Source organism: Argopecten irradians, chromosome 5, assembly GCF_041381155.1.
Source record: "Argopecten irradians isolate NY chromosome 5, Ai_NY, whole genome shotgun sequence".
Classification (NCBI taxonomy): domain Eukaryota; kingdom Metazoa; phylum Mollusca; class Bivalvia; order Pectinida; family Pectinidae; genus Argopecten; species Argopecten irradians.
This window is the reverse complement of record NC_091138.1, coordinates 24,842,823-24,858,058: the sequence shown is the minus strand read 5'-3', so window position 1 is coordinate 24,858,058 and position 15,236 is coordinate 24,842,823. Positions and strand designations below refer to the sequence as shown.

Here is a 15,236-nt window from a genome sequence, read left to right as displayed (position 1 = left end):
CAACTCACCCAAAGAAGGTGCCAATCCCAAAAGTTGCAAGCATGTTGACCGACAACATGTGGTTGAAGTTATGAACGAGGGTCGTCACTATAACAAAACATGCACGGTAAAACCTCTACGTAACGAATTTGAGCAAAATCGGGCTATATTAAAAATTGACCAATAAGAGGACACCAATTTGTTTCCATGGCAACTTGCCCCTCGACATCCCTCAATTCCTCTATACCAATGTCCCCTGTAATCGGCCTATATGTAAAGTTCGACTAATCAATGGCCTCCATTTCGTTTCAATGGCAACTTTAGCGTGGCCTTACAGTTTGTATATTAGGATCAGCACATCTTAGGTGTCTGTAACGTCATTTCCCCTGATATATGATTTGATCCATTCAGAATGACTTCGGATCTTCGAGCTCAATTAGAATCTTGGCACAATGTAGAACGATGTACATTTGAAACTAAAATTGAAACTTATAAAACATTCTTTATCAGCTACCGTTATGGAGCTATGGAGTTTGCCTGCAAAAGCAGATTGAATCATCAAAGTCATGAAGCGTATTTTCAAAAAATTCAATTGTTAAATAAAACAGAAAAACATAAACAGGAAACCAATTCTTTATTCAAGACCAAAAGTGGTGTACTTTCATATGCTCAATATCCCTTGATCTGCCTGGAGGAGAAAATAATTAAAACAATAATTAACTAAGATATGAAAGTACCAAACTTGGTATAAAATAAGCATATGAGTATGAACTGACCACAGTGAATATAATAATGACCACGATGGGCACGCAGTTATCACTTGCCCATACGATCATGTCTCCTGATGTATTCAAATCAGTCCATGATGGAGAAAACCTTTGTTTGCAATCCAGCAATCATATTTAAATGAAATTAAGGAGATATGGAAAACGTGTTTATACTTTATCATAAAATTAGTTGCACTCTTGTGGCAAGAATCGAATAATGTAAAGTCCTTGCACTTTCTGTCAGAATTCAATTTTACAAAATCAAAGGACCATACCTCTTTGGTATAAACTTCACATTACGATATACACATTTTCATATGATACCTCATAGCCCATGGTGAATTGCTTAAAACATTGCGTATAAAACTGTGGGACTAGTTGCGCCTATAAGAAAAAAGAATTTAAAAAAGTAAAGAAGAATGTACAATGTAGGTATTAAAGTATCATAACCCTAATTCCGCAAAAAGTTGGAGAGTAACATGAAAACTTGCAATTTGATAAACATCATACAGAAAGGAATACAATGTTATATCAAAAATTATATAAAACAAAAACAAACAAAATTGTAGCTTTTTGTACGGAATTCCATTATTTTGCAATTAAACTGACACACAACTATCAAATATACATGTATTGTTCGAATATATTCACATCCCCGAGAAGGTTCACATAATGCTGCATCCCACAAAGTTTGACGAAAATCCGACTACAGTTGTTGGAGTTATTGCAGAAAATGTGAGGACGGACGAACGAATGGGTAACATACGCTTTTTCGTATCGATCTTCTACATAATTTCTATTGTTTTATGCTATACGTATATACCCATTCAATCAGCTATGACTATGTTCAAGTAACATAACTTATATTTTTGTCCATCTGAGAGTATTCATCTTTTACTCCACCGCCGAGAAAGTATAAACGACACAGATCATTTGAACAATAACTGATGTCTGATCATGTATTTTGTATTTGCGTCTAATAAATACTAAAGTACTTCTTGCTCCACTTTTTGAAGAGTATAAAATGTGTGCTTTCATATATTCCTGAAAACTGCATAGTTTACTATCAAGGTCTTGGAATTCTTTTATCGGATCACCTTTGTAATTAGCCAGTGTAACATCGAACTCTGCTAAATTATCCAGACTACTTATTGCACCTGGAAAGAAAAGCTTCTTCCCCAGATTTGTTAACGTTGTAACACTCTGGGGGTCATCCTTGTTGTATTCAATAGTTCGAACACCTCCTCCCGTCTTCGATGTTACAAGATGGTAACCACCTTTTGAATAATTCTGCCAGCCAATGCGGATCTTGTATATAATGTGTCTTCATCAGCCTGTAGCTTTGACCTAAAAGTTTGAAAAAAGTCAGTGTTAATTTTAGATAAGAATTTGGTCACGTGACATGTAAGAATTGATCAATATATAAGGAAACTGGTTTACACGAGACTAATTTTATTTGTAGATTCGTGAACTTAGCATTAAACGTTGTTCTTCTCTTAGATATACAAATGTAATTGAATTTCGAATTTGCTATTTTTCTCAGTGGTCAGTACTATACTAGTACATGCAGTTATGCTCAACTGGTTGTGTTTATATTTAGTACTACCTGTTTACATTTCACGTGACCTGGAACACATGCTTTAAACTTGTGGAGTGGGTCAAGGTACCATGATGTATATGTCCTATTTTGGGGACTTTTTTCTGGAATTTTAGGATCATATATAGGCTTTACGTCGGATTCTGTAGGAGTCCCTCCTTTAAAGTTAGTCTTAAAGTTAGTAAGCGTGTTTTTACAGCAGCTAAAGGTAGGCGGGTTAGAAATTTTGAGCTGTGAGCTTTCCTTGACATGATTTATTATTGTTCTTAATATATACATATGTATATATATATATCTGATCCCAGTACACTTGTACGTGTATTGCTTAACATCGTAAACTCGACTCACCTATAGTTTACTATATTCTATAATGCACGACAGGTATATATGCTTGTGACAAAAATATTTTTACAAATTTATGGTCATTTTGAGAAATTGGACAAACTATATATGGACAGATTTGTGTCTACAAAAAAAACTACTTTGCCTCAGCAGTAGAATTTTACATAACACAGACGTTCAATTTTTTGTGATCTTACCATTTTCTCTTCATCCATGGTAGCATGACTACTTGACTAGCATCCAAGGTAGCTGTAATATCTGAAAAGAAGATGACTGGCTTTATTGAAGTTAAAAAGAAAACAAAAACACAGACAAAGGTGAATTAGAATCAACATACATATGTAAGTCAAAAGTAAGATGTCAGAAGTCAGCAGTCTGAAGTCTACAGCAAGAAGTCAGAAGTCAACAGTCCAAAGTCGACAGCAAGAAGTCAGAAGTCAACAGCTGAAGTCGCCAGCAAGAAGTCAGAAGTCAACAGTCTGAAGTCGACAGCAAGAAGTCAGAAGTCAACAGCTGAAGTCTACAGAAAAATGTCAAAAGTCAACAGTCTGAAGTCTACAGAAAGATGTCAGAAGTAAACAGTAGATTTTACTTGTAAAACAAATAAAGTCTACAGTACAGTACCAATTACCGTGATTTCTGCGCACGCTCTATCTCCCGCACAATATTTTGGATTTTTTTTTGAACAGCTAAATTACGGTAGCCATGGAAGTGTTTATTCAACAAAAAATGTTCATTTGCAACCGAAATCCTTTTGATATCAAATTTTTTAACATTCAATCACAGCGGGGGATAGCTTGAAATCTAACCATACATTACGATTATATTATTTCATTAAAAGATATCAAATAGATGTTTGTCACTTTATTGAAACACTTACTAAGTTTTGGTGCAATAAGCATGTTTCAAAAGCCCATTTTTTTATATATTTTGAATGCACGCCTTAAAGATGTTCCACCGCCGACAGAGCATAAACGATACTCATTATTTGAACAATAATTGATGTTAAATCGTGTATATATATATTAACCCTAATTAACACAAAAAGGGATATAAAATGATTTATTAAGTTTTTAGTGCTAGTGTCATGGAATTTTTTCGGGAAAATGATGTAGGCCTAGAGTAATTCTTCTTTCGGTTTGTTTCAGTTCTTCACTTTGTTTTATCGTCATTTAATAAACCTCATACGTCGATCAACCATTGGAAAATTTGAGCTACTAATTTTAATTAATAAATTAAACTATTACAAATAATTAATTGCATTCCGAAAAAATTCCATGTCACTAGCACTATCACTAGCAGGAATCACAGTAATTGGTACTGTTCTGTAGACTTTACTTGTTGAATAATTCAGCGGACCTACATTTACATCTTCGTCCTGTCTATTGTAAAGCAAATATGAATGTTGGGAGACTACTGATGTTCTGGGACCATTTCTCGTCATCTATATGTCCATATTATCATGGTTACTATCGTCATTAAAACGACGTCAAAATTGAGTTAAATAACATGCTGCGAACGTATAAGAACGATTAAAAAAGGAATTAAAACAAACTCACCCTTACCGTTTCTCTCACCACCAGCTGTTGCTATCACCTCTAGAAGAAAAATGGCTTCTTTCCCGCGTATTTTTAATACAGCAATAACAAGTAAGAAGTAGTAAGTAAGAAGTAGTAAGTGAGAAGTAAGAAGTTGAAAGTAAGAAATCAAAAGTCAGAATGTCCCCTCACGGCTTCCGTACATTAGGGTTAATACTTTGCAGTTTACATTTATATATGGACCCTCTAGAGTGGCCACAGACCATTTTAAATAGATCAAAATCATACTCTCCTTATACACCATGTAGAGTAATTAGTATTATTTTTACCGATTCGTTTATCTAGACACCTAAAAAGTCTTAATATGGTCTATGAACAGACTGGTAGATCCATATAATTACAAACACTTCCCAAATCTCTTTCCACCACATTTCTAGTCTATTGATCTCTGACCCCTGGTGCAAATCCAGTCATTTGTCATAAACGGTGCTGAGATTTGGTCAACTACAAACTATACAGTAGCTATCGTTTATCAACAAAATATATTACTTCTTTCACACAAAACAAATGTTTAGTGCGTGCATTGACTTATATACATATATCACATTGTAATTATGTTTATCAAATCAATCTAATCATCTTTATATGGTGTAGTCTAGTACATTCTATATATATAGTACACATGCTTTGTTGTTGCAACGTCTTTTTAGTTTTTTCCTCAATATAGTACTCACCTTTAAAGTACCTGGTCAGTGCCAGGTCAAAAAGGAGGTAGTAAAAATAGTTTTTTCTAACTTAATAGCAAACCGCTTGGTACATCATCTTGATCGTGAAGATATAGAATAAAAATGTGGCTGGTCGAGTGGTGCAGTCGTAAGATAAGTCGAGGAGACTGAATCGTGTACTGGCAAATGGTTTGGTCAAAGGGGAGTAACTGTGTCTGTTTGACCTCGAAAGTGTTTATGACGATAATGATCCAAGGGAAACAACTCAAATGTATTGACAAAGATATAAACAAGAAATAAAAGTTTCTTAAAAACCAATAATAACATCAGAAAATATACATAAATGGTCTAAGATGAGGTTACGACCCCAAACAAATGCAATATTTCTTGGGGAATCTCTGTTAACAGCGCAGATATTACATTTCGCTTTTTTGCCGTTTGATACATTATCCAACTAACGTGTGGTAATTAGCACGACGTTATAAAATACGATTGATTTATTTTAATCAGATTGTTAAGGAAGTGACAATAAATGTAGTATTTATAACGGTACGTTAATAATTTATCTTTTGTGATTATACACAATATTTTCAATCTCGTTTTACATTCCCATTTTAAAAACCAAAAGCCGTCTAGAAAAGTGACCCTTTTATATGTGTATATATATATATATTGAAATCAAATTCATAATTCTATAAATTTCATCACATGATGAAAAAAAACTGTTAGGTTTCTCTTGGATTCATTTTTCTTTCAAAATGAATAACACGTTTAAATATTAGTTATTTATGGAAATATCAATATCCTCTAAAAACAATAGAACAACGCAAATTTATTTAATCGGTATTAAAAACACTCATGACTCTTGTTAGCGGTCCCTCGAGTGAAAAAAAAAATAAAACTGCCCGTTGACGCTTGTTAGCAGTTGTTAGAACGAGACAGGTGCGACTAATACTGCAAGGTCGTTCAAATGCTTTTATCGTATGTATATTGTCTGAAGCATCCACATGATCGTGATGGATCCGAGGAGTTCCGATTTAATTGCATAAGACAAAAATATGACTTTCGTTGTGTAAGGAGGATGAATACCCAGCTAGTTAACCGCTTTCGAAGCATTCAGACTCCGAGAAGACTTTATGACAGCTTTGTCAGGTCCGTAACTTAAAATAAATTGTTTATTTTTCATTTTGTGTGATATATTGCATAGTTTCATTAGACTAATGTATGAGAGTTGACCATGTGAACACCACTCACCACGGCACAAAATAGGCTAGTTAAAATAATATTTTTTAGTGTGAAGCCTGAAACTTAGACTATGGAAGTATTTTTGACAATAAGCACAAGTGACTATTTACTGTTTTCAAGCCGTGGTGATTCATTTATTTGTCGTTATATCATGTTGATAGCAAGGACCAAATATTTGTTTTTCAGTATCTTTCCAAAAATAAATGGGTTTTTTTCAGTATACCATAAATAAACGAAAAGCATTGACCGTGTTGGAACTGGAATTAAGCATGGCACATGATCTCGTCTTAGATTTGTTACTTACTAAAATAAGCTGAAATTATGTGTGCACAAGATCATGTGCAGCACAAGATCATGTGCAGCGCAAGATCATGTTCCTTTCCTGTATATATCAGGTTGGGCACAACCCTGCATATGGGTAATAGTTACCCATTTGAGTAACAGTTACCTGTTTGTAGTAATCAATAAGTTACCCAAATGAGTAATTCTGTGAAAAGAAAACACATAATGTTATTTTAAAAATCATTATCAAAAAAGGGCGTCATAATTTTTAGAATGTCCTACAACTGATCTAAGACTCTATGTTTCTATGGGTGAAATATCAAATTCTGTTGTCTAACTTTGTTGTAAGATGACATTTTAGGTGCTCTCCATTGACTACAGTGTATAGCCATCAGGGAAATTCAGTGCAAATGCCATTGTTGAATGAGTTTTACCTGTGTTCTGTTTTTAGCACCATAGTAAGCAATGGAGGTGGTTTAGTTTGTGACTTTTACCAAAATTGAGACAATGAAGTTTGTCCCATTTTGATTAATAATGTACTAAGCTATGTTAGTAATGGTGCCATGTCAAATTTATTACGCCCTTTTTTGATAAAAAAAGTTTAAAACAGGTTGATGCATTTTTCTTGCACAAAATTCCTCATTTGGGTAACTTATTGATTACTCAAACAGGTAACTGTTACTCAAATAGGTAACTGTTACCCATGTGCAGGGTTGTGCCCAACCTGTATATATTGATCATGTTTATTAGCACGAATTATCATACCCTGCCTCGACTCTGTACCCGGCAGGGCTCTTGACAACGACCATCTATCAGAAATCTTCCTTCCGTCGTTCAGAGCTATGTCATCGCAGCTACAAGCTATTGTGAATATGGAAAGTTTTAACTTTTTTTATTACATGTGCATACACACACTTACTCATTAATTAAACGTTTTATTTCAAAATAGTTTTTCTTTTTCTAAGTTTTGAGATTAGAGGAAGTGTAAACACTACATGTGAAGTGGTCGCTCAAATGTATATACATGAACCATACATATACTAACTTATCAGCCAAAGGTATACGAAGAAACATATAAACACTAAAAGTTCCATAGCCATGAGAAAAACAAATAAATAACTACAATTTGATGGAATCTTTGGTGCTGATGCTCCATTCTCCTCATGCTTGTATTTCCGCAATGTCACTGGAGTGTTGTTAGAATACTCTGGTATTCACCATACACCAACAATGTTAAAGGTATAGCACAGAAAGACACTTTTTGAAACATTACATCATGTAGTCAGAAAAATAATGTGTTGTCCGATAAGCTTATACGTCGACTCTCATGTTATGGAAGTAGTATACATGTACATTGATCCCTCGGCCAGTACATCTACTTGTGTTGGAAATTTCTGCCTTTTATTTATTGTTTTACTGTATAAGTGTATTGAAATAGATTACTATATATCAGATATGTTGTGAAAACATTCATTATAAACTTTCTAAAAATAAGAACCTGCTATGTAATGATGCTTATTATGAAAGATTACTATTTAATCCATTTAAAAAGTTTGTCTTTTATTAATTCTTTGTTATTTTTTGCAGGCAAAATAAAAGATGTGTGCACAGAGATGTAGTAAAACACTGTCAAGAAGGACAGAAAGAAGGAGCAAATGAGATGAAGGAGTATTGGCAAAGAAGAGCAAAACTACTTGCATCAAATCCAGTTAAATATTCAACGTCAAATGCTGCCAAATGGGATATGAGAACAATGGGAACATCTTCAAATGAAAATTCTGTTCATCGGAGTATGAGTGCTATTCTTAGCTTGACAGTATTGATGGCATATTTTTTTATGCGTGAAGAAAATGACTTGGATGAAAACATTTTATCTGGAGGAAAAACTTCAGAAGAATTTCAACAATATCTTGATCAACTGAAAGAAAAGAAAAGAGGATGAAGAAATAAAAATTAAAAAATGTTGACTTGATAGTATAATTTGGTGACATTGATCATATTATGAAAACTGTTTTTGTGGTAGATAACTTGTGTATTAAAATTGAGAAAAATAAATATGAATCTTCAATTCAGTCTAAGAGTACATTAAAATTTGCACATATTTTGGAAACAAACCAATTCTGATAGTAATTAGATGGTTTTACTATGAAATGCCAGAAAAGCCCACTGTAGGGAAATGTATGTAAAATGTTCAAATTGCTTACTGTCCGCCAATGCACTTGGTGGTCAATGTCTGGTATGCCGAACCCTGGCCCTTGCCAGTGTTGTAAAGAAATATTTGTGAAGAACTACTCAAATCGCTCTTTCAGTAGTGTGTTTACCTTATAAGGTGCATGTTCTTGTCTAAAAATAAGTTCATCAACACTTTCGTGGTTATGCATTGCATTTGTTTAACATGAGTGACTTTGGCTCGTGTATGGGTACACCATACATGTTGTACCTGCTTAATGGTATTGATCAACGATTTGGAATTTCTATGGCATCAATCTAAATACTTACTAATGTCATGAAATTTGTCAGTATTTCTTGTTATCTGATTCATAAGGAATGTTAGAACAATACATTTATATCATCTATATTTTGCTTAGTAGTTATGTAACAGAATTTATAGCCTCACGGAATTGCCTCTTTAAGTCATCATGCAGACATGTTTGATTTTTGCCACAAATGAAGGTTATAAGTAGACAAGAGATCCCAGAGGGACCTTTGCACCCATCAAGATAAATCTATCTGACAATTGAAAGAGGGATCTGTTATTTTTTTCTATTTTTCAAACTTCAACTATTAAAATCCAAGATGGTGGCCTGTCAGCCATATTGTTGGTTCCAAAATGCAATATGCACAACTCAGCCCAAGGGAACCTATATATGTGGAATTTTAAACTGATCCCTTCAGTACATTCCGAGAAATAGTACTTTTGAGAATTTCTCAAATAGCGGAAACTAACTTCAACTGCCAAAATCGAAGACGACAGCCTGTAGGCCAACTTATTGACCAATCAGCAATATGCACAACTATGGCCCTAAGGGAACCTAAATGTACATATGATTTGAGAAATATCCCATAAGCACTTTCTGAGAAATAGCTTTAACAAGAAATGTAAAGAGGGTAGGACAGACCACGGGACGAAAGGTGATTTTAAATAGCCCACCATCTGATGATGATGGACTCATAAACTTAACTTATTTTAAATTTATAGCTTTGTTTCGCATTCAAACAAGTTATATAACTAAATTCAAATCACTTTTGATGGCCCCAATGTAAGCGCATGAGGGGTCTAAAGTGGGAGAAATCAAGAGTGCCCAGAGAAAATACACAGGATCAGCCGATGACCCCTTAACCTTTCTATGCGCAGGGGATCAAACTAAGCAGGCATCTTGGATGCTGATAGTTAAATCTTTACCTTACAATTCGTTGCTTTTTGGCTATCATTGATATAATTTTATTTAAATCAGGCCAAAATTAATAAATTTTTAAATGATGAGTTTCCCTAAACCCTACCAGAAATGGGATTATTTGAGGACTGAAATTGCTAGTATCAATGATTTATTGGACACTTTTTCTTTTTGGAAGTATGCAGTAAGAATTTGCTTTGTGTGATGGACAACAGGGAACACCAGCTGATAATCAATCATTTAAGTGTCTAACTATAGCTAGACATATACTATATTAATCAATATACATATTTATCTTGTTGACCAAATATTCCGATATTTGACAGGTTGAAGTTTCAGTATCTACCCATATAGCAAAATATACGATGTGTGGTAGTTCCAACAATGATTTTCTGGGTGCATGTCAAGGGCAAAATACAGGTTGGCGTTGCAGTAATAATGTGCTAAAGTCTTACCTAGTTTGAGCAGTTGTGAGGCTGTGGCAAGAGTGGTTTTATTCAAAACCAGGAATATATGATCCCTAGGTTTCAGCTCTCTTATAGGTAGACATATGCTCATATGATCGGTAAACAACCCCATTCCCAATGCCAAACCCCTTATATTTTTCGCAGTTAAAATGAAAAATTCCCATATCAAACTGCTGACACAAATAAAGCTGTCCTGATAAGATTGTTTTGTTGATGCAATACAGGTCCATGTAAAAAACAGCATGTTGCATCAAATTATTATAACAGTTATACAATATTTAAATACCTACAACCACTCTTTTCGCGATTAAAAAATCCCTGCTTTTGGGGAGCTAAATCATCAAGTTACATGTTCATATTAGGCGACTCGTTGTAAAAGTATTTGCATGCAATATAACTTAAAGAAGTTTTGAATCGCATGTGCCATTGTGTGGCGCGCAGTTGCTAGGTGCTGACCAGTATTTTTTTTCTCCACCGGGTACTCTCAGCTTTCCTTGACCAACAAGTTTAATCTGGCAAATCCTTGAATTATCTATTCCTGGCTGTTAAAACTAAACCTAGTTCGAGTCGCACACAAAGTAGGCACAAACAAAAGTGCGAGACCATTAATTAAGATTACTGGACATAGCATGCAATGGATATGAACTGTTTGAAGTGTTCAAAAGATTTTAATGTAGGAGTGGTTCAGCATTTTCAAGTCACAGCATCAAACTCGAACTAGACTATTGTGAATTGGCCAACTGATTTGTTTGAATGCTCACAATTAATTATGTTAAGAGTAACAGTTGTATTTCAGCTTTCATTTCATTACATTGAGTCTTTTGTTCAGCCTCCACGTCATGCTAAGTCTATATCCTTTGAATTATGATGTAATGCCAACAATTCCTACAGGCATAAAATATTGAAAGGCCAGAAAAAATATACTAATCTTCTATTCATTATTGTTCTATTAGTTTACAAATAGTTGTAAAATTTACAATCAAATTATCTCAATAAAATAATCTAACATACAAGAAACATGTATATCATTTTTGGCCTTTTATTATAAATTTAAAACAACATTGGTAATAAATATACTACATTTATTTTGTTGACCAAAACAATACAAAAACACTTACAACACAAAGAATCAATGTCAGATAGTGATCAACAATATCTTGCATTGCTGCTTTGAATGCCAAGTCAAGAGAACTTGCACAAATGAAAATACAGTATTCTGTTGATCACTGACTACATTCTGAAAGTTTAAAGAGCAAGAATAGATTGTTTAAAAGAATTATCTTCGTTGATCAACTATTTAAAATCCAATGTTAAAACCAGGAGTGATAAAAATTGCTGCAATTGATGAAGATGTTTTAACTACACACAAGTCAAGGTACATGAATTTGTCCATGCTCTAGAGGTATATTTCATGTTTGTATTTCCCAATATGTTGATCATCCGTTAAAAACACAAAATAAGTTAGTTGCACATTGTCAAGTTTAGAAGACAGATACGTCTTGCATGATCCAAAGAAAATCGTCTGATCATTCATTGTAAAAATTTCATGAAGATGAGTAATGAAATGAAACTGGATGGAGTCTTTTTAAGCACGTTCACCACGGATTCTTCTGGCCAACTGAATGTCCTTAGGCATGATTGTCACTCGTTTTGCATGGATGGCACACAAGTTGGTGTCTTCAAACAATCCTACGAGGTATGCTTCACTGGCTTCCTGTATTAAAAGAAAAGAAAGGAATTAGTTGTGCACTAAATAATGCAGTTATTAACACTTCAACCAAAAATGAGATTTGCAACCTAGTTGTGAAAGATTGCATCAACCAATAATCAGAATATCTTAGCAACTTAATACAAGAAATTTATTGTCTGAACACAAACTCGAGTCACTTCTGCAAGCATATCTTCATAAATTAATCACTGGCACTGATTAATGTTACTTGTCAAACATTCATGCTAAAGGAAAGAGGTATTATATGGTTGCAAGTATTCGCCTTCACTAATAACAAGTCCCTGATCAATGTCTCGTTTTGTAGAAATCAACATACCAGTTTTCAGTATTGAGTGAATTTGACTAATTAAGTCATGCTTTGTGATTATTACCTGAAGGGCACCAATGGCTGCACTCTGGAATCGGAGATCTGTTTTGAAGTCCTGAGCAATTTCTCTGACCAATCTCTGGAATGGCAATTTCCTGATGAGCAATTCTGTAGACTTCTGGTACCTCCTGATTTCTCTCAAAGCTACTGTACCAGGCCTGTACCTATGTGGCTTCTTTACTCCACCTGTGGATGGTGCACTCTTCCTAGCTGCCTTTGTGGCCAACTGTTTCCTGGGAGCCTTTCCTCCAGTAGATTTACGAGCAGTCTGCTTTGTTCTTGCCATCTCTATTCACAATCTGAAATTTTTTACAAATTTTTCTAATTTACAAACTAGTACAGTACAAGCTGAAATTTGTAAGAAAACATGCCAATATATTAATATCATTTCTAAATTTGATATTCAGAAATTATACTATCAACAGGGTTTAGGTTTACAATACTAAGTAGACACTCCCATCCCGGTAACACCCCCCCCCCCCCCCCATCCCCCGCCTTTTCCTCAACATTTTGGCGGGATTCTTGGATATAGACCTTCTCAACCTTTATTTCGTTTTGAACATCATTCAAGCTCCCCACATATACTACGCTTGTTATGCTTAAATTAATCTTTATGTTCCTTACACAAATGGATAGAGGAAAAGACCTATTTATATGCAAACAGGAAGCGAGTCTAAACCTCGTTAATTCTATATTTAGATCTTGCATGGGCTCTTTGTTATTGTTTCATTCTACATATGTGACGTGTTTTTTGGGCGAAACATAATGCTCAACATTATAATAACAATAAGATTTAACTTGTATTTACACACAAAACTGGTTGTTAATATGACAACGGCCATGTGTTTCTTTGGCAAAGTTTCACATTATAAGCTTGTACTGACAACAACCAAAATGGCGTCTCCCACGCCGAGTTACAACTATAACACCTATAACAAGGACCAAACAATATCATATGGTCATCGTATAAAGGCGTAGATGTTTGAGTTCAGTAAAAGAATACTTATATGTAGTCTACAAGGGATGTTTAGGACAGTCACAGTTTTCCTTACCTTCTTCACTGACGACGATTTACAATTTGCCGCACAAATTTTCGCTACGAATTGTGGATATGAATACTAAATTAGTTTCACACGAAACGTCATTTTAGATTGGGGTTTCTGATTGGTCAACTGCGTAGAAAGACCACGGTGGCTATTGGTAGTCAGGTCTGTGTAACCATTGGCTGATATGAACTAGTACACAGCAAGCGATTAGTCAGTTTTAAGCCCATTTCATTGGCTGAAGTTTCAATCCTACCTAGGACGGTTTTCGAGCAGAAAATTAACACAGGTCTTAGAGACCTAAACTTTTATGATATTTGATAAAAACATGTAACAAATCTAAGATTTCCGTTAAGAAGTACTGAACGATTGTAGTCCAAACATTTCTTACTTTATTAGTTATTTTGTTATGATAATATTTTCGATGAAAAATAAAATGATAAATATTACATAGGCCTAATAGACTAAATTATATAGATCATTAGTTAAAAAAACAAACCTGTTTCTGATAACGTCTTTACACGCAAATTTCTGCAACAATTGATTTTGTTATCATCAGAAGTTTTATTCTATTTTCTATTTTAAAGTGACTTTGATGTAGAAATTATATAATAATGGAGATGATAGATATAGTATATATATTATAAGCCATTTAACCACACTGCACAACATGGCGTAACCGTCAGAAATATGTTTTAGCTGCGTCACGATTAAAACACGTTATTGCATAAGAATGAAGAAATAAACTATATAATAACTAAGATAGTTTTACATGTTATAATAGATCAGAAACATTAATTCTGATTAATATGATATATACTCACCGCTTTATTTTCTGACCTTTTCCAGGTATTAGGGTTCTACTAACTGATGACTTCTACACGTACTTCAGTATAATTTATACCCAATGTCACGGATCGATGCATTATTACATGAGTGCATATTATCCCGCTGATCACCCCAAGGTACGGAAATTAACATATTGATGTGATCAAGTTCTAAGCCGGTTTGTTATCCCTCGAGGCATCCTGACACCTCAAAAGCCTAATAGATATCATGGGAAAGCCGGTTTTACCACCGTAAGCCTGGACTCTTTGAAAGGGACGTGTGAAAATTATATTGTTCAAAGACATCTTTAACCGTGTCAATCTATGTCCATTCCATTCACGATATATAGAGATCATTGTCGGTAAATCAATTATCATCATAGATTCGAATAGCGAAATTTTAAACTGTAATGGACAGATGATAAGTGCTAGACTTTACTAGATCTACAATGTGAATATTTCACCGTGAATTTACCAAAAGAAACCCCTCTGTAGGCCTATTTTAAAACTGAATCAATTAAATGGGGAAACAAAGAGAGAGAGTGCACGTATATACAAATTGAATGTGTGTCAGCCAAGGATTTATATACGTCCTTGGTGTCAGCACATGTTGGCGCGTAAACAGAGCATTTCGAGAAGCGGAGTTATCCCCCTTCCATCATAGACGAATTAGTTCACTGCAACAAAAAGTCGCGTGACCACTTTAAAAAAAGTGTGACAAATCTGTCTAAATCTAATTAGATAGATAACTAAAATCTGACTAGGAATAATATATCAGTGGTGTTTTACTTCAAAACACCGCATATATATATAGATTCTACTAGTCATTTGAACAGGTCTCAAGGGGAAAACACTTTTTTAACCTCATCGTGACAAAGCAAGATCTACGTGTATATTGAACAGAATAACGATTTCGGTAGCAAGAACTACGGG

The 15,236-nt window shown here is 34.4% G+C and overlaps 1 protein-coding gene and 1 long non-coding RNA gene across 2 annotated transcripts; both read right to left on the bottom strand.

The window, feature by feature from the left end:
- Positions 1–596: 596 nt before the first annotated feature.
- On the bottom strand, positions 597–3,460 carry LOC138324534 (uncharacterized). Its single transcript, XR_011208640.1, has 2 exons — positions 2,883–3,460; positions 597–2,093 (listed from the first exon to the last, which is right to left on the bottom strand). It is a non-coding gene; the product is annotated as an uncharacterized lncRNA (long non-coding RNA).
- Positions 3,461–11,404: 7,944 nt separating this feature from the next.
- LOC138323326 (histone H3.3A) lies at positions 11,405–13,640 on the bottom strand. Its single transcript, XM_069267862.1, has 3 exons — positions 13,486–13,640; positions 12,438–12,732; positions 11,405–12,051 (listed from the first exon to the last, which is right to left on the bottom strand). The coding sequence occupies exons 2-3, from the start codon at positions 12,717–12,719 to the stop codon at positions 11,923–11,925; spliced, it is 411 nt and encodes a 136-aa protein (XP_069123963.1). The 5' UTR covers positions 12,720–12,732; positions 13,486–13,640; the 3' UTR covers positions 11,405–11,922.
- Positions 13,641–15,236: the final 1,596 nt, after the last annotated feature.